Source organism: Ruditapes philippinarum, unplaced genomic scaffold (assembly GCF_026571515.1).
Source record: "Ruditapes philippinarum isolate M1 unplaced genomic scaffold, ASM2657151v2 ctg12_1_1_1_1, whole genome shotgun sequence".
NCBI lineage: Eukaryota > Metazoa > Mollusca > Bivalvia > Venerida > Veneridae > Ruditapes > Ruditapes philippinarum.
The window spans coordinates 587,510-609,226 of record NW_026861084.1 but is presented as its reverse complement, the minus strand read 5'-3'; the positions used below and the strand labels follow the sequence as shown (position 1 = coordinate 609,226).

At 30.5% G+C, this 21,717-nt stretch overlaps 1 protein-coding gene across 8 annotated transcripts in view; it reads left to right on the top strand.

Moving 5' to 3' along the window:
• LOC132714457 (small conductance calcium-activated potassium channel protein-like) overlaps positions 1–19,588 on the top strand; it is a 99,549-nt gene extending 79,961 nt beyond the window's left edge. For 6 of the 8 annotated variants that reach the window (XM_060697347.1, XM_060697354.1, XM_060697351.1 and 3 more), the window contains exons 2-3: positions 10,633–10,717; positions 14,095–19,588. In XM_060697347.1, coding sequence (XP_060553330.1) covers positions 14,122–15,603 — 1,482 coding nt within the window. In that variant the 5' untranslated portion in view covers positions 10,633–10,717; positions 14,095–14,121 and the 3' untranslated portion in view covers positions 15,604–19,588. Of the gene's footprint in view, positions 1–3,316; positions 3,493–4,618; positions 4,819–10,632; positions 10,718–14,094 lie in introns of those variants that run through there. The other 2 variants (XM_060697355.1, XM_060697353.1) reach the window with 2 other exon arrangements.
• The last annotated feature ends 2,129 nt before the right edge of the window (positions 19,589–21,717 follow it).

Genomic DNA, 21,717 nt, shown 5'->3' with positions numbered 1-21,717 from the left:
TTATATTAAATGTAACAAACTGCTGTGGCATGAAGATACAGGTACTTTATTAATGACAGCATCTTCATTAATAAATGTAGGCGGATGATGCTTCTTAAATTTACACTATTGCCTGAAGTTTCTACTCAAATGTGGCATTAACTGAAAACTTATACTAGATTACTAAAAGAAGATCAAAATTACAAAATTGCTTGGCATTATCAAATTGAGATTGGTAACATGGAGCAAGCAGTATGACCTTGAAATAACTGCCTGCTATCTGAAGTTTTGATATAATATGTCAAGGTATTAACTAAATTATGACGCTATAATTTTTCTTGTAATTAAAATTTCCTATCAATGTAAAGAATCGAATATAACAAAAATATGGATACACGTTTTCAAAATTTGATATAATTACTGTTTACAAACTTGCATAGATACACCTCTGTCATATATGTATTTTGTCTAAACGTCATTCATGTTGTGTGAATTCAGAATTATGTTGTTGCATTAAACAAACAAACACACGTTTTATACCGGCTTGAGCGGTACTCAATTGTCAACACTTAAAACTGCTGGACTAAACAAATGATCTTGCGGACCAGAAAAATATAACAAAACTGATGTGAAGTACGGATAAACTTTTTACAGCTGCCGCACAACACTTGTATTATTTGTAAGAAGGTCTTAACTAATCAAACATGACAACATAATGAAATGCTCTATGCACTGTACATTAATATAGTCATACTGCAAACTTACGTATCTAAATGATATATTTTATTTTCCCGATGGATGTAAATGCATCTTTAATCTAGAAAATCTTACTCATCACTTTCTGTTTTCCAGATTGCAAAATATGGCAATAAAATAGCATTATTATTTAGCATTTATTATCATTTTAATATTGGAATGAAATTGGTTGCCACATAAATATTAATAGACATATGCATAAAACAAGAACATTGAGCCGCGTTATGACAAAACCAACATAGTGCGTTTGCGACCAGCATGGATCCAGACCAGTCTGCGCATCCGCGCAGTCTGATCAGGATCCATAATGTTTGCTATCAGTTTCTCTACTTGTTATAGAGTTGGTAAGCGAACAGCATGGTCAGACTGCACGGATGCGCAGGCTGGTCTGGATCCATGCTGGTCGCATACCCATTATGTTGGTTTTGTCGTGACGCGGCTCATTTACCGGATATTATTTTGTTCATTTTACAGAAAGGCTATTAACTTTTTCAAATTTCAATTTGTTATGTTAATAAATTTTATAATTAGTAGGTATTTATTTGATTATGTTGAAATGTAAGCTGCCAACAGTAGGGTGATGGTTTGTAAACAATTAATATGTTGTTTGAAGACTGTCAAAATAAGAAACGCTTTTATATAATGTATGTACTTATTTCAACACTATGTTTCAGTTCAAGTAATCTGGCAATATAAAATGTCAGAAAATGTTTCAACATGTGTTTATTAAGAGAAAATGTTCATCAAGGTGAAATAAAAAGAAATGTTTCCCGAAGAAAAATAATGAATGAAAGGCGCATGGCACTTTATTTATCATTTCATTTTCTTCATTGTTGTACAAATAGCACTTTCATAATTTAAAACCTACACTCTTTCTTCAACATTCATGTTCTATTTATACATTATATATGTTTATTTTTTTCAAAATATATGTTTCTTTTCATACTCAACTGTACGCGTATATTCTTCTCCCCAAGAAAACGTATCTATAGTATAGTGGCGGCATTTTATGGGCAAGTCAACACAAGAAGGTAATGAAACATCAGACAGATTGGCTGAAATAATTTCTCATGTATCCTATAAATGCAAGCAAATAAGGGTCGCATCTAGTACGTTTCTCTCTCAGAATGTTGTTAACTCTTTGTGTTTGTTTGGTTTTATGCCATTCTTATCACTAAGAAAACAATATCGTATTGTTTTACCATCAGTCAACTGTTGGTCTGGGGTATAAAATAGACATATGTCAATTAACGCTCGTACTGAATCCGCTCTCTGTGAACTGCTGATAAATTGGATATGTACTCTATGCTCGCTCTGTTCTAACTGTTTTTGCATTTCATGTCAAGATTATTCGGCTTGTCAGTATTAAGCTCTTCTTTTTTCCTTAATCGAAAAGGCAAGTGAAAGTCAAAATGATATCAGGAAAAATAAGAAATATGATTAATTTCTTGACAAAAAGTCAAATGTTTTTCACAGAACTTTCAATTACAGCTTTTAGTCATCAAATTGGAATAAACACACTCTTTGATTTCAAAAAAACTGAAATACTTTGTAACGTGGTCTTTGTCGGTTCTGTTGTTTTTTATTATATCGAGATATAGAACACAAAATCTCAGTTCTGGCAAATTAAAACACACGCAAGAAACGATCCCTCTACCTAATACATTAGTTTAATTCTTCGTGACGCTTGAGAAAATAGACTAATTAGTCAAATGTCGTGAAAGCTTTATCTGAACATTCGGAAATCAGGAAAGTACTAATTAACAAGCTATTCATTACATGATAAATGAAATATGTAGGAAGGGATATAAGACCTTCATTAGACTGTACATATATTTTCGTATCGATTCTACACTTATTAACAAGTTATTCCTTTTCCTTGTATATTGGAAGATCGCTTTTACGCCTTCGTATATAGTTTATTATGCCATTGACGTAAAATATAGTAAATTTGAAAACAAAGGTTTTTTAGTGGAAACGTAACCAGTGGTAAAAATTTGGAAACATCCAAGTGTCAATTGACATGACTTCGATTTGTTTTATAAGAAATGAATATGGTTGCACAACCATGTCTGTCTTTTTTTCTTCTTAATAATGCATACATGTACTTGTATAAAAAGAGAATGTTTAAGACGTTTGCCTAATCATTTACCTTATCAAAAAAAAAAACAACAAAACAATTTGTTAGAGATATTTAACAACAGCCTGCCTAACAAAAACCAGGCATTACTACGCATATTTGCATACTTCTGATTCCTAAAATAGCATTCGATTTTCATGATCAATCCTGTTAACTTTTTCTATTGCATTTCTTTGCATATCATATTATGAAGATTAAATGAGGCTTGCTTTATTACAGCTGTAAATGCATGTTTGACACAGTCTAATGAGATTCTTTAATACAGCCAACTGTCGCCATGTCAATTCTAGTAAAGCCCACTTTTATGTTATCGATAAATACATATTTTCCTACAATATGTCGCATGGATTGCGAAGTGTCCATACTTTATGGATATGCGGGACAAGGGAAAGTTCATGGGCGTTATTTATTATTTTTCAAGTGTTTGCTCTTAAAGACACAATATCCCATTGCGTCATTATTTCTGTACATTTTTTTTTTAGAATTACTGAATCAAGATAAAATATTTTCCCTACCCGGGGTATGTATGTGCAAAATTTATTGGCTGAAACTTTCAAAAATTGCTCACAAAAATTATGTTTTGACAGACTTGAATTGATACAGGATTAGTATTCAATGTACGTATACATTATTCATAATTTGTAATTACTTATAAGAACTGTATCATTTGTTAGAAAACCCCAAATCTCTGCGAGTTTGCTAAATTGTTAAACTTAACATGTAATACTTAAAAGAACAACACAATGTATATAGGCTAAAAAGACATACATTAGAATATATTTTCAATCGAATGAGTGATGACTTTTTTCGACTTTTATAATTATAATATCAGCATGAATATCTTATTTTTTCTTTCTAAAATAGAAAATTGATCGCGACTGAATCTCAAAGGTGCGTAATTACAAAATAGCAACTGTTGTTTACAAATGCATGGAAAGGTCGAGTAATAAATCATCAAATGAATTTCTCTAACACATTTTCTTATATTTTCTTATAAATGTAACCTATTAAAAAAGAGTGCTGAATTTTCTGAAATATAATCCCCAGCGCTTTAATTTTTAACATAATTATTCTTACATTATTTATAACCCAATGAAAAGTCTTCAATTGTTTAATGCACGAAAACGTTTTAAAGGCCGGCCGGTCATATCCAAGAAATGCTCTTAAAAGATTTGTAATTTGTAATAGTGATTTTAGTATTTTAATGGAAGTAAAAATTCTACCTTATTTACATTTTGTTATTTTTTGAACAAATAATTTAGCATTCAATGCTACTACTTTCTCCTGGTAAAAAGTATGTATCATGCTCAAAAGCCATTATTCAAACGTTATAAAACGTTATAAAACTTTTGTTTGCCCTTTTAAAAGAACAAAAACAATGCTTGTTTCTGAGGCATAATGTGCCTGTAAATTAAGATAGACTACGTGGTCTTTCAAACTGCTATATTGTGCTAATGTAAGAAAGGTCAGCTACGCTGAGACTCTCACGTACAAAGTTCATTGTTCGCTTTTACATGTATATGATTTAACTTTATTGATAGACTTATCAGTTCAGTTGCTACTTTAAGGATAGTTCATTCGGTTTAAGTATTTTTTTTGTCTCGGTAAGTGCGAGCGTTACTTAATTCCTTTTATTTATATGGGAAAATGAACCTTAATTTGCAGTATATATCTTTCGTAATTTGTTTTACTGTATCATTCTGTCGTTGCGGCTAGAATCTATTTCTTGAAACATCTAACAGCTGGCTTTTTTATCGATATTTGAAAAGGTTATCGAGTGTTTGTTTTTGTCATTTTTTGTATTTTCGTTTTATGCTTACACTAGTTTTCCTGCTTGGTTAGTTTTCTTTTACCGCTGATAAACTTCATATCATCGAGTATTCTGTATATCAAACATGAAAATGTATAAAGGATAGTTTTCCTTGTTCGGAGGAATGTCAAATGTAAGTATAATCATTTAATATGCTATTAAAAGAACTTATTATTTATGTTTTGTTTTATAAATCAACATATCTTTAACAACGGTTCACAAAACAAAATAGAAAATCTATGTTTTAACTCAATGTAAGTGTTGCAGTATACATTTTATAAAAAAACATATATTACAAAAATATCATACTAACTTGGGTGATTGAATTTATTACTATTTCAATAATTATGTATAACGTTTTCTTTGTTGTTGTTTTGTGTGTGCAGGCGTGCGGGCGCGTTTATGACTATTCTAGCATTTTAGAAAATGTGGAAATATTATTGTCATGAATGGAACTCTGTCATACTATGAAACGAATAAACAAATAAAATACATTTTTACATCAGAATCTAAAAATAATTACTTTGTTCAGAAGATTTGTTCATGCGGCTTCTGTTTATTACATTTGCGCAGATTTTATAAATTATTATTTTTTGCGTGACTACTTTGCTAATCATTTGGAAAAGGTTATAAAAAGTAGTTCGTGTCGTGAACATCTGTTAGGTAATATCAATATGTATGTTTATCCCTCAGTAAGATTACTCCGCGAGATGTTCAGGTTTACCTGTCATATAGACAAAGACAAAATTAATTAGAAAAGGTTTACCTATCTCTTTACATGTCATAAAATGTAATGTGACCAAATGTTACATAATTAAAAAAAATGTAAAATTGATCTCTGAGAACTACTTATCATTCTTTTGTCACAAAATTTATCTATAAAAAACACAATAAAAGTAAATGAAAATAGTTGCCACTTGGTTGAAACTAAACGGTGCGATGAATTCTTGAGCAATTAATGTTTCGTGGGCTTTGTGTACAGTTCATAACAATGATGCCTTTCTGTCTACAGACTGGTATAAATATCGTGACATATTCTATCATACAGTTGTTTAGACGATGCTTCATTTTGTGTTTTTGTTACTTGCATGTCCAATTGAAAACACACCATTGCTGCTTGTGTTATTTCGCAAAAGAAAAACAGAACATAAGTAATCACATCTATTTATACTACCTTTGAATTTCTAAATAAGCATCAATGTACAACAATCAAATGGCATCTAATATAAATCACATTTATCATATTGAATAATAAATTCATCATATAGGCGACCGTTCAAGCTATCAAACATATGATCATTCCCACGATAAATCATTGTGAATAAAATAATTAATTGTTTGTTTAAAAATAAATAATGACAAGTAAAGGACTCAAGGAAATGTGCAAATAAATAATGCTCTATAGTATTTTCATGATATTTTTGTCCCGTTTGTATATTTGTTAAAATAACTGGACATATTTATTTTAAAATGGAGAATATTGTATGATAAAATGATTTAGTCAAATGTTCTTTGTAAAACTCGGTACAGTATGTTTTCAGATTTTAATTGATATATTTAAAATCGTATATGTTAATTGATAGTTCAATGACAACCATAACACTTTATTGTTCAAAAGCACTAAAGTCTTTAGCGTCTCTGCTCTTTAAACTTTCTCACTATCGCCATTGCAGTGTGGTGTTGTTGTTGTTGTTATTGTTGTTTTTGCATGCATGGTGGCTCGAAAATTGAATATTTTCAATATTTGAAGAGCCTTCAGCACGACATTCTTTTAAGTCTATATTTTAAAATTGCGTTGTGTTTGGCGATCTTTAAGGAATCTTGGTCCATATTTAACTAAAAATAACCTGCTTTGTAATTATAAATACTTTGTGTTGGGTTTTTCATATTCTTTCCTTTCGCTATTGCACATAATACGTTTTTGTAGAAGTTCTTGAATATTTTTTACCATTCACGGCATACTTACATATAAATAAAATTCGTTTTGCTGTAAAGTGGCACGATATAAACTGGAAGAAATAACAAGCACTGTATCTTATAGAAATATCAATGTAACTTGTTCACAATAAGTATCTCTCTGCTTGTGTACAAATGTGATATTGAAGTCAATTAGGACAAAACTTGACATTTCATCAAGTAAAATTGTGCTAGTTTGTTCAATTATTTACCAAATTAAGGTTGTTTGTGGAAATTGCTATGTCATTATCTTAACTATGTCTACAGGCTTCATCAATTATTCGACATTTTTTGCCACTCTGTCTCCCACGTATAGCTGAATTTAATTAATAAATAATATCTTTTTAACCTTCGAAACGATAACGATTAAACTGTATGATTTTGTGTAAAACAACAAGGTTACATTTGATTTTAGTATCTCAAACAGTGTAAGTCAAATTCATTTAAATATATTTTTCAAATCACCTTGCGTTTTTTAATGTACGTATCATATGAGTTAATTTGAGTTATGTTCCTAGAACATGCCATTGCAATTAAATCAACGTGTCATGTGTCAGAATCCAATTCTCCCTCGCCAAAGAGATCACTTTTTATTTTCATTAACTTTGAAATGCTTTTCAAACGTTATGTGCATAACATGGACATTTCTCTTATTTCTAGAAACTGCATGTTCCCTTTGCACTATAAAATAGCTTCAAAAATAATTACGATTATTATTACCATTATCATTATTAAAAGACTATGAATTCTATTTACTTAATGTTTTTCTGTAACAAACTGGTTTATGAACATTAATCATCTTTTCATTATAAAGCTTAGATTAATTTTTAAGTATAATACTAATAATGTGAAAATGGCATGATCAATACAAAGTTAGTAGTAACTGAAAGCAAAAGCTTATTTACAAAAGCAATGATCTAGTTTTCTCTCTCCACACTTAAATTTTGTCGACCATCGTTTAACAAAAACGTATAAAGGAAACCATTCTTATGTTCGCCATCATAAACATTTTCATGTTATTTATCTTTAATATACAAAATTTAAATCCCAGCAATCAAATTCACCTTACAGAAAACACTTTTAATGAACAAAAGTTTGGGCTGGAGCTGAAAAAAAACAGTTCCTTATAAGATCTTCGATACAATGGTCCAGTAATCAACCAGCTGCCCTCGCACTTTGATAAAAGAACGCCCAAAATGACAAAATTGAAAATGTTGAAGGCTCGGTTTATATGAGGCTGTTTATGGACGGTTCTAGAAAGTGCAAGTTACCGCCCACGCCCCTATGCAGATATTTAAATAAAAAAAATAGTGAAAAATAGTTAAATTTGGAATTTAGAAACATCCACAGATGTGCTAATATGTTGGTCATCCTAAAACCTTCAAAGCCACATTTTCGTGCCATTCCATGACAAGCGGCGTTTGGTCCCCGAGTAAAGGAAAGCGTGAGTACTAAGTTTGGGGATATTTATATAATTAACAAGAAGGAGCAACCACTCAAAAAGCAGGCTGTACAGAACCAGAATACCACTTAGTTTGGCACATAAAAACGTCAAAATTGGTTTTGAGAATTGATGCTCTGATGAAAAATTTACCAAACAATGTATATATGTTGACGTTTTTGGAAAAATACCTGTGAAAAGAGATCCTGTTTTTTTATTTGATGCCTCATTGTCTGTATCTGTTGTCTTGCAAATCAGCATTCTTCATTGTCTGCACAGTCGGCAGTATCTTATTTAAATAAAAAGTGATTCTTAACGCATTTATTTTAGCTTCATACCTATGCAGTTTTTATAACCATTGACTTCTATTCTATAGAGAAAATGATGTGTAAAAACACGTGATGCAGTTAAAATATGTTCAAAGTCTGCTAATACTGCGTGCAAGAATGTAAAGTGCGCATTTTTATAACAAACTACCTTTTCAGTGATACTGTATTCCAAATAAGCTCCTATTTTCTTGGAGATTGGGTGCTATATATTGATAATATATGTAGTCTACACATAATGTTGTCTATAACTGCTTTAATTATAATATTTAAAAATCTTCATACGAATACCGTTTAGATTGTTACAATATTCCTACCTGAGGTACCTGTAGATTTGTCAAATAATTTTGCAGTTTTCATAACATAATTCCTTTTTAGATTATGTCAAAATCATTTTTTCAAGTTATCATCAAAATAAAATTTATGTAGTTATTGAACGGGATGTTTACGACTTTTTTCCAATATTAACAGAAATGATAATACATGTGCGTGAATTGTATAATGACGTTGCCACATTATTCTGCCTCAGCTCTTGCCTGTTCTTTGCACGTGCCAAACATCATTTCATGCATGAAATTCAGATGTATCATTCTCCACGTTCAATACCAAATTGTCAACATCGATTGTTGTATTGTATTGCAGCTATTTCTAGAGCTGCATGTTTTCAGTTATGCCATGAGGCATATAATTCGGCGTAGATATAGCGTATTATGGAATAGTTGTCATGGCATTCATTCTCCTCGGAGAATTCATTTGGAAATGAACAGCAGTGTTTTTTTTTAGTATTTCATATGCATATGGAAAGGTTTTTGACTTTGCATTTATGCGCCCTATATTTCTCATGAAGAATACCGATAATAAACTTGAATGTCTGTATAAATTGTTATAAAGTACGATTTTACTTCTGAAGAAATAAAGTAATTGCAGTAAATTAGATTTTATATATCTCAAAGATATACTAGTTTGTGTATCTATTCACCTTTTGGACAGCAACATGGAAACTTGAAGTGATGACAAGTAATTAGTATTTCATCAGCTTTTTCAATCTAATAGTGCTTGTTGAAGTCCTTAATCAGATTTATTTGTTTACTGACTTTTAAGGAAAAAACGTATGCTTAGAAATGCATTTGGTGTGCTTGTTATAAGCACTGTTAAATGAGTATTTTAAATAAATAATTGCTATACATGTGACAACAACTGGGGTATGGACAAAAACTTGCTATCCTTTGGTTATATCTATGCGTTAATTATCAACACTTATACTTACAGTGAATAGTTTTAACACTTCATTAATGTCCTTATATGCTATTACTGTTGCTAAAAGTGAGAAATTATTCAAATGTAATAATACATAAGTGAATTTTCTGTCTGTCTGATAGATGTATCTGTCTCGGAAATTCAGTTGTTCTGGTGTTCCTAGAATTATCTTTGTTGAAGGGAATATCACAGCCAGTAATTTACAAAATATTGCTTTTAAACAAATCTTTTTCTTCACATCAGTATATCACTCTTGAATTGTTTTTTCTTACAAACCTTGGAAAGTTGATCGTCCAGACCAACTTAAGATATAGACATTCCAAAAATATGGTACATTATGGGCTTTGTACTGCCGTCATACTAAATTCTTTACTTTTAACTGCCAAACAAAACTGGAAAGAAACTTGAGTATAATGGTTTCAGAATAATTCTAGATGAAAGCAAACATGTTTCAATCTAATTAAGCACATTAATCGCGGCCTTTCATTATATAAAAAAACGATTGGCACAGACTATTCAAAATATGGCGAGACACATTCAGTTGCCTCTGCAACATTGCATGTTTCGACGTCACTTAAACTGTAATGTTACTTGTACATGTACATAGTTATTAAACATTCATTTATATGCTGATATATGGTTAATAATAATGTATTTATATGCTAATATATGGTAAATAATCATACATTGATATGCTTATATGGTTAATAACCATACATTTATATGTAACTATATGGTTAATAATGAAACATTTATATATTTTTACATCCAAATTTACGCCTATATACGTTTCATGTCAGCCCAGCCTAATAGTTTATTCTTATGATCTTTACACACCTGATTGCCATAATGCTTTACTTCATTATATAAAATATATACATTTGTGTGCCTTTGACTTGTATTTCATTTTCTACATAAAATTAAAACATTTTGATTAAATATTAAGTAATGTTTCGTTTATTTTCAGACAATGTGTGAACAGCCACAAATGAAAGGATGACCGTATTTGTCTCAAGATTAAACCTTAACTTATGTATCTTTGCATTTAACCGGTAAGTTTTACGGCTTTTATATTTTTCCCGTGGCAATAAGCGGAAGAATGACTTTATATAGGCTTCAGTTTAGATTAAATCCAGTGTATGAATTAGTTTATTAATTAAGGGAAGCAGAACAGTAATACTTTTTTTTGTGAAATTCATTTATATGAAAATAACAAATTAGAATCTATATCAATTAAGTATTTTGTTGTGCATGTGCGCGTGTGCGTGCCGTGCTTTCCTTTTTCATAATTATTTGCTCTTAAGCTAGTACTAGTCGCTGTAATTTAAACATATGTTAACCACATTTATGCTTTTTCGAACTTCAACTCGTTACGCTTATATTAATTGAAGCATATGAAAGAACTTAATGTCGCTAAAAGGTAATTAGGTGGATACAAGTATTAAAACATCATGATAATAAAATCAATGTCGATCGTTTGTTTTGCGCAAACTACCTGTAAATCCCTCTTTACTTTATCTCTTTAAACATAAAATATGATTTAAATTCTAATCAATTCGTAATTGAAAATTTGAAAGGTAATACATCTTTAATCAGAGAATGAATTTTGTAAAATTGATCTCATATTTCTAAAGACAATTTCCTGATAAAATCGGAAACCAAACTAATTGTCATTATAAGACAGTATGGTAAATGTATATAAATACAGGTGGTCATTATCTGTATCATTAGTATTATTATGTATCTTCGTTTAACTTCTTCGAGTATTACAATTGTGTGTTTGGATAAAGGAAAAAAGACCTAAATCTGATCAGTTTGTATTAAAGTTAAAAAAATTAATATCTCTTTTTTCTGTTTAGACCATATATATCACATTAATCATTGCATGTTCAGATTTAAGACCGTTTAATTCGATGATTTAAGGTGGAAATTTCACATAATTATCATTTACCATTTTGAAGTCAACGTAGGAACAAAAATTGGTAACACGAAAAAAGTTCATTTTGAAGTGCGATGCATTTCACTTTCAGAAACATAAACTTCGTTTTACTTAGTTCCGTTGATTTTTATAGAAGAACATATTTTTAAGGTCACACATGAAGTAAAAGGCTTTATTTCAACAAATATATTGAATTTCTTCATAAAAGAACTGTAATAATTGTTAAGATATAAATCAGCCTACGGACAGTGTACTTTATAACGTTATGGGATTTAGTTTCTGTTATGAACATATGAAAAGACGCGTTTTATTTCAATTAAAAACGAATAATAGTGAAACGTAGACAGATATTCAAATATATAATTCACTGAATCGGCAACCATATACATGTACATGTAAAAGCACACATTCGTGTCATTCAATAGATTTTTCTTCGACACTCTCATGGGACCTGTGTTTCTTTTGAAGCAAAGTACATTTTCACAAAACAAATTTGTCATGTGAAATGTTGTAAATTTGCGTCAACACTACAAAGGTACAAATGAATATTTAAGAATCGCAACTGCTACCAGTGATTGTATATAATGTCTCTTATGTAGATGCAGAAATTTTGGATTAAAGGTGGTATTTTCTAACGATAAAATCTATTAAAAAATTGAAAACAAAATGATCTTTATGTTAATATCCTTATAAAGCTTATCATAGATGCATTTCTTTAGGACATCGATTTGAGTAAGAAATATTGCTTGCAATGATTCTGTACCGTTCAAACTTTCCCTCTGCTTCATTATGTATCTCGAAAGTGTTTGACCTTTCCGTTTTCAACTATTTTGTCAAATTAACGTCACTATGATGGATGAAATACAAAATAGTGTGGAAATGTTTTATCTTCCTTTATTTAAGAATAGCGTGTAATATAGGGATTTACGAACGCTAAGAATAAGTAATGGCTTCCTGTCCATATAGAACTTCAGTAGGTATGCTAGAAAATTCCAAGAAAATATAAGCTTGAGTTTGTATTCAAACGCGTTTGTATTTGCAAAACTTTTTGTCACGAAAACGGATATAAATCTTAAAGAAAGAAGGCGAGTAAATTTATATCGATTAGTAGAATAAATAATACTTCTGTTTAAATGTAACTTTTTGTATAACATTTACTTTGCTTATTCCTTGTTAGATAGTTTTGTAAGTTTCAATACAGTTGTAGATCATATGAAATAGTATTATAATATTTTTTAAGTTTATTCATGACATATTTTTCATCTTCATTGAACATTAAAATAGCAATACATAATGCTATTAGTTATCTTATTCTACATGTATGATTAAATAAATTTTTTTATTTATTTATTTTTTTTTTTTGAAAAGGGGGGAGGGTGGGGAGGGGTAATTATTATACCTATGCATAATATGTTATGTCTCGATATAAATTCCATGTAGTTTTTGTTTGTTTTTTCTTGTTTTCTTGAGTATGGATTTTTCCTTGTTTATGCCAAAGGCAATGTTAAATGATTTATATATTATCAGATAAAGCTAGTTTTTTCTCATTTGTAATGGGGATATTAAAAGGTCATACGTTTTTCTCATGTTAAAGGATGTGAACACATAAATCTTTATGTACTTTTATGGATTCTGTGATGATACGTAGTACATTTACATTGTCAAAATATTGAATTCAGATATATCGTAAATGTGTTGCAATTGTTGGCAAATTCTTAGAGAAGGTAAACCGTTCTTTGGACTTATAAGCGTGTAATGAGTTGTTTGAGTTGTGTGCTCTCCAGATGAGTGTCAGTGACATAAATCTTTTAACAGCATTGTATCATTTTTGCATTTGAATATAGAGATACGAACTTGTTTGCGTTTAAAAAAAATATTTTAGCACAATTTAGCAGAATTAAAAGACAATCTGTGAATTTGTAAAGAAAAGGTAATATAATGGTAACTGATATCTGTTCTATTAAAATGTATTTTTAAGAACCTTATGTCATTATTCCTTAATTGTGTTCCTCCTTTTTATTCGTGACTTAAACTGTCACATCAGTAAGTCTTTAGTTTACTCAGTTATGTATTTTGTCGATAGCTGTGCTTGCCTTTGACTTTGTTTACTGTGACAACTTTAAACATGTTTGAATATTAACAAAATCGGGAAACTTATTTGAGGCTTTTACTAAAATCTAAAATACAAGGTAGACCAAATTTAGTTTATGCCACCATGGACTAGTTAATCCTTTATACTTCGTCACATATTCCTTATTGTGTATACATCATACGCTCACTGACGTTTTTTAATGCTTGTAATGTATGGTTTTACTACAAGATCAAAAGACAGTATTTCTCGTAATTGGAAGCGGCCTGTTTCCAGTATGCCATTAAGTAGATGAATGCATACAATAGATATTGCTTTGCCTCTTATGTACAATAAGAAAGGAACAATGAAAAACAATGTTCCTCATCGATGTTCTCACTTCTGTCAATTGTTATTTTCAGAATTTACCCGTGTGTTCAGCACCGACTATGGAATCCCCGGATCTACCTCTAGTTAACGGAAACTGGCAGTACCCTTCATACGTTAGCACAGATAACGTGAGCACACAAAACCTTATCATGCCTGGAGGAAAACGAGAAAGCGTTTTGGACACCAAGAATCTTGGTTATCGTCTGCGCGTCCGCAAAGAGTTGATCGGACGTCGGACAAGAGTATCCGATATGGCATTCGTGTTAGCCATATTGGGAATAATTATAACTATCATAGACACGGAATGTCAGTTTGCACAAGCCTACAATTCCTTTAAACCGATTTCCGTATACCTTCGGGTGATTACGACAATTACCACACTAGGTCTTCTTGTAACTATAATAATGTATCACTTGATTGGGATAAAACTCAGGCTAATAAGTCAGGGATTAAGTAACTGGAAACTTGTTACTGACTGGAAAGACTTGGTTAAACTTATAACTGAGCTGATTGTTTGTGCCATCCATCCTATGCCATTTACAACTGCTGCTGCACTGCCGATGTACGTATCAAGTGTATCAAGTGACGAACTCCATGCTTTTACCGTTGAAATGTTCCCCTTGAATTCTATATTTACGATCTTGATGTTCATGAGAGTGTACTTGCTGATGAGATTTCTGGTAGTCCATAGCGCATTGTTTTGTGATACTACTGTGCAAAGTTTAGGCGCCATGAGTAATGTAAACATTAACGCCCAGTTTGTCTTCAAGGCCCTCATGAGCATATACCCAGGTACCTGCCTAGTGTCTATTATGTGCATAGTTCTTCTGGTAAACAGTTACTCAGTTCGTATGTGTGAGCATTACACGTTAGACGATCATGCAGAAACATTCTTTATGCAAGCAATATGGATGACATGCGTTACTTTTCTGACACTCGGTTACGGAGACGTCGTTCCTAGAACCACATGTGGGCGTGTTCTAGCAATATTTACGGGAATGATGGGTGTAGGACTTATGGCGCTTTGTGTAGCAGTTTTAACAAGAAAGCTTGAGCAAACGAGAGGCGAAAAATATGTACACACATTCGTTCAGCAAATCAAAATGGATAAAAAATATAAAAATGCAGCTGCTAAAGTTGTAACAGAATTTTTGACAATTTGTCGTCTGCGTAGAAGAAACGTCGATGCTGCAGACGATAGGTATATAATACATAAACGCCGTTTGATTCACGCTGTAAGAAGTATGAACCATGCAAGGTACTTGCGTATGCAGGTTGGTGAGTCACTTACCGGACCAGTTGAGATAAATAAAAACGTAACTGAAATTTATGATATGGTCGAAACAGTGCGTGATGACCAGGACACTCTAAAGTCTCGTATAACAGGAATGGAAGACCTTATGTGTTCTATGCACGAGCAATTAAAGGAAATTAAAACAATGATGACAAAAAGTTCTCAAGGTTCAATAAGTAGGCCGACAACGCCTGTGAGTTCGCCAAGGACATCCGTTGTTTCCTCGGCTGAAGAATCAAAGAGTTAATGCAAATTATCACAAGTTATTATGATGAACTAGACTTAATAAATAACGGAATGCAGAAAAAAAACATCTGCCAATTCCCCCTAAAAATTGCAGAATCGAGAGAAGTAGGTCGCGCTCTCAATAAAAAGGAGATTATATGGATCCATTTGCGAAATTATAATTACATATTATTCTGCAGGAGGCATCTTAACAGGGGTTATTCTTCGCAGTTTTACTTTATAAATATCATGGCTCTTATGGTTACATTCTCTCTATGCAATGAATGTTTTAGTATTCCTTAATTATAGGTTGGGTTTGATTTATAATAAAAAAATATATGATGATTAAAGATGAAAACCTAAAAATGAACATATACTTTTACTAAATGATTGTCAAAGAAGAAAAGTTATCCCTCGGAAGCATTAATATTTTACATTTATCCGAACCTCTTAATTCGTATTTGAATCGGATTTTAACAGAAAAAGGCAAAACTAAATTTTGAAGTTTTTTACGATTTTTTTCGGATGTTTGATGCATGCGATGAAAATAAATGTCATAATGACAAGCATGTAAAATAAGTGTGCTTAAGTCCTGTAAGAAAATGAAAACGACATGATACAGCAAGTTCAGTTATAAAAATGAAGTATGTTGTTTCATCCCATTAAATTTTCTCTACGAGTATTTTGTTTGTTATGCTAAAGGGCATACCTATGAAATGAAAGCAGTAAATGATATAGGATTGGTACATCTCTCGTGGTTCTTAAAATGGCAATAGTAGTAAACATGTATCAAATACTTTACTTATCCAACCCTTTTGTGGCTGAGGGGTTGCCGTTAAGGGATGAGGCATTAGAGTTACAGCCACCGTTTATCCCTGCATTATCGTAAGAAGCGACTAAATTAACTCGAATTTTACTCGAGTAAATGCATCTCTTAGCTTCAGCAAATGAGGTGGTTTTGACCCCTGGTGTTGCTTTAAGTATGTAACATCCGAGGTAAGCCACGACAATATTTTCTGTTTCGCAACCATATGACCTTATTTGTGTTGGTGCGCCGTTAATTCGAACAAAACTAACATTTATCCAAAACTTGCAAAATAACTTAATACGTACAATTAAGTATGTTTTGAATAGTGCTTCACCGTAATTTCAGTTACAAAAATCAATATGACTGTTAAACAAAAACACGTGTTTGCAAGTTATGTACTTAAGATGTTACTGTACAAAAGTGCCGATTTCTTTTGTGAGCTTCTTTGGTCACGGGGTGATCCGATCAATTGACAATAATTTACTTAAGTTTAATTGATCAACCGGTATTTCAGTATTTTAAAGTTATTTTTGATTGTGAGTTAGAATGTTAGAAAACACTAACCTTAGATTTTTCCTTTTTTCTGTTCCGTATATCTTGAACATTCCATGTTTTCCAGCGTGAAAGCTCATTATTAATTATATAGATATTTTTTATTTATTTTAACATATCAGATGAACTTCATTTTGCAACATTAATGGGATTTTAGCTTTGATTTAAATGACAGGCAAATCTTTTATTAAAATTCTCTAAATCCGAATGAGTGTGATCTGGTATGTAGGGTTGGTTGTATATATAAATTAAACACGAAGAGGTATTTACTTAAAGTACCGGACTTTAGATTTCATTAATTGTCTTTCATGTAGCATTGTTTTCAAAACAGTGAAAACAAAGCCCACTTCAGTAAAACACAAGTCCTACATCATGACACAGTTGCCGAAGGTATCCAGCATTAAAGACTATGAATTAATCCATTCGTCATTTTTTCTGTATATCCTTATGATAAGTGAAAATCAACTATCTATATATAAGTCAATCTTATATCTGACAAAAATACTATTTCTTTCGACGCTTCATTTATAAAGACACTGTTTACTATTGTGATTAAGCAGCGATTTTTATTCATTGCACCACGGATGAAATGGACTATTTTTGCCACCTTTCGTATCACTTTTTATTATTTATAAAGCGTCCGTTAGACACAACTTCTCGATGAGAGTTATCACATCGACGCATATTTAACGTTATCTTATCTTCCTACAATGACACTTGTTATTTGATTGAGACAATACACTGGTGAATGTGAATATGTTTCCCTATTGAATTTGTGATTTGATGAGATATTTACTTTTTATTGTCTATTGTAATTATACTTATTAATTTCGAAATTTTCGATCACGTTCGATTTCTATATGTAATATTTTTCAATTTATGTGCACTACCGCATTCTTTCGAAAAGTTATTGTATATAGATATACATGTTATTAGTGAATTGATAAACTATTCTTTGTTTATTTCATATAAAACGAGGGTATGAGAGTAACTGCAATTAGTGTATGTATTATGTTATGATATTCATATTAAACAATAAAGTTGGATTATTTATGCAGAAACAAAACAAACAATCTGACTTTTTAATTATCATATTTCTACTAAGGCAAGTCTGCAGTTTAAAGAATTATCTTTTTCAGTGATTTTTCAAACGAAACATAGAAAAATGGGTGGAACCACTTTAAACCGGTTCCTATCGGTGTATTACACTCAACGATTGGATTTTGAAAAATAAACTTTTTTGCTTTCTTAAACAAATAAATGTATGTTGACTTTTAGAATGGAACATTTGTAATTGTTTTACAGTAAGACTACCATTCAACTTAGTATTATTTTAAACAATATAAATACCAGATTATAATAAAAAGATATTCGATAATAAATTGTTTACATTGTATTCGTTTATAAATTATATTAGCTGATTATTAGTTTACAAATTATTCGATGATAATTAATTTACCATAAACTCGTTGTTTATCTTATATTAGATTATAAATTTTTATTTAACATTTGATGACAATTAATTTTAAAAATAATTTGATTATATTTTTTCCATATATGAGATAAGAATTCATCAAATTATCGTAGTAGTTTACAAGATGTTCGAAGATAAATAATTTATGAGATATTCTATGATAATTTGCAATTGCTTATCTTATAGTTGATAAAAAGTTTTTTAAAGGTTCAATGCTAGTTTACTTTCTATATGATGATAAATTGTTTACCTTTTATTTAAAATTAATTGTTTACATTATATATTTGATAATAAGTTATTTAATAAGTAGTTGATAACAAATAGTTTACTAAATATTTGATGTTAATCACTTTACTAGATATTTTGTAAGAAATTGTTTTCCTGATATTTGTTGAAATTAAACTTACTAAATACTTGAAAGAAAATAGTTTACTATATACATTAGATATTCTATTGTAAATAGTTTGAAAGATATTCGTTGACAAATTGTTTACAATAGAGTTGTTCATGGAGATACTTAATTATAAATTGTTTACGTGATATTTGATAATTAATAATTTACCTTAATTTTGATGTTAAAATACACGATTTCATGGAAAATCGATTACCATTTGTATATCTTACATTACATATATTTACTAAGTAAATATCAGATAACACAAGTTTACTAGACATTCGATATTGAATTATTCATTGATTTTTCGATGATGAAAAGTTTACAGTTGATCAAAAATAGATGAAAAAAATCAACGACAAATACTTTTCTAAATATCCAATAATAATAAGTTTCGCTATACCTTTCAGAAAAATGAATATATCTATCTTTTATGTTATGAAGAGACAACTTGGGAATTCCTTCGTTATAGAATGAACGTTATTATCATATTATGTTGATATATTTACTTTTCCATTTTGATGATGTTTCTCCTTTTGTGTCCAATTGTGATACTTTCTGTTCATTGTTGACATTACCGGTCATGTATGTAGTGTGAGTGAACTTCATGCAGGTTTCTGTATGGATGGATGTTAGATGTGGTACCATATGACTTTCATTATTTATATGACTTTACGTTATATAATGTATATATGTGTAACTTCTTTAACACTCATTTTGTTGTTATAACAGTTGTTTTTGTGTTATATTTAAATAAACCCACAGCAAATATTCACATATTTAGAATTATTTTTGTTCCTTTGTTCCCGTGTTTGCAAGCTTCAAATCAAGCCTGCTATCAAACTGTTCACTATGGATAAGATGACCATCTACCCTACAAGTTTTTCAAAACTTTTATAGTCAATGTAATAATTAATAAAATGAAAAGTGATTAAATTGCTATGTCAATATATATGATATATTTATGTTAATAGGTGTAGAAAGTCAATTTATGAGCTGTTCACTGCTACAGCAAAAATATATTATGTGCAAACGCGCACGACACTCCCTAAAAGTAGTCACAAATTTCGTATAATAACCAGAACCAAAGGTTTGTGTCCTTGTAAAATCAGAAATAAATTATTTCGTATTTTAATATAACAGTGCTGATACGTGTTTATTAGCTATTTATATAATGCAATTTTGAGAGAAAACACACATAAAAGTAAGTACATTACAAGATAATATGGTAATTAAAATGTGTAAGACATAAGCTATTACTAGCATGTTTTACATTTGCATGCGAAGGAATCTCAATGTAGTTGTAATTAGGCATGGTAAATATATTACAAGAAATGAACATATGGCTATATTTGGAAACGATAAGTAATGAAAATCTAGAGAGTAGTTAAAGAAAGTAGTTTAACGCTAATAAGACGTGTACTTTTATCTAGATGGCTGAATATGCCTCGTATACGTTGAAAACTCGGCACTGTAACCAATAATGTATCTATCATAAGCGACATGGCAACGCCTCAGGTAATCAACAATTGTTTCGAACGTAAGATCGTAATTTTATCTTTAAATTAGTTAAATTAATACCGTTATTTCATTAACAACCAAGTCTTTTGATGTCATTTGATGACTGCCAAGTTTGATTAATCGGCCAATTTTATTTTATCTTTTATTGATACATTTAGGAACATAGCACATGATACAATAATTATGTCATACAGTTAAGAAACAACATATATATTATATATATAAATATGAGATCATAAAAGAGCACACTTTTATCATAAAAAATAATAAGATGTACCATGCACCTATAGATAGCCCATTAAGCTAAAAGCTTATTTCCAATGGGGTCCATGGAACTAAAAAATACAGAACTACAACCCTTTCCCCCTAAAATAAAACAAATTAAACTAATCTAACTAACTTTGGTCAAGATTTTGGTGAAAAAGGAAATATACCTACAAAAGTATGCCCTTTTCTTAAATAAACCTAATATCGCTATCACAGACAATATAGGATCACAGTGCCTAACACATTAGTAGTAGACATATACATCTTATGCTTGACTTTTATAGCAGTTTAGTAAGTACTTTTTCACAGATTTTTTATATTGTACAAAATTATTAATGTATTCAAGCTCATACATATACCCGATTCTAGACAATAATACTTTTATATAAAACAAAGACAATAAAAATATATAAAGTTGGGAATCTATACGGTCTGACATTTCGAAAATTGTAAATCTTGTAAAACAGTATTGTCAAAAGCATGACAAATTCTTCAATGCCTACACAATGTTACACCAAACAATGCCAAAGTTATTAGACGAACACCGCTCTCTGTCTATGATTAAAATACATTTTGAAAACAAAAGATATTAAAATTAATATTACATAAAAATTAAAAAATAAATATCTTTAGAGATAGTGCTAGCTTAGTTAAATTATCTATTTGTCTCAATTAGTCAGTTTGGAACAATTGCAAATTCAACTACTTGTCATTTTGTTAACTTATGTAGATTACCAGTTTACTTCGTTAAAACCACTATATCTCAGTGAAACATAGTGTACAAAAGACAATTGATTTGTTGTTGTTGGTGGTGTAAAAATAAAACCGGCTATCCTGGAAATATTATCAGTAATAATAGGTGACCGACTACTGATCATAAATATATCTGAATCAGCAGTGAGAGGCAAATGGCCATAGGACACAAGTCCCGAAATCAATTGCCACAGATAAATTTCGCCTCGTCCAAGGATTGAACCATCGACCACTGGATTACAAAGCCAATGATTTTCGTATTAAGCTAAGCGGGTGGACTAAATACTCTCATGCCTTCAAAATTGTATTATGCCATGTTCAAGTACTTAGTAACAACTATGATGTCTACAAACTGTATTGTATTTTA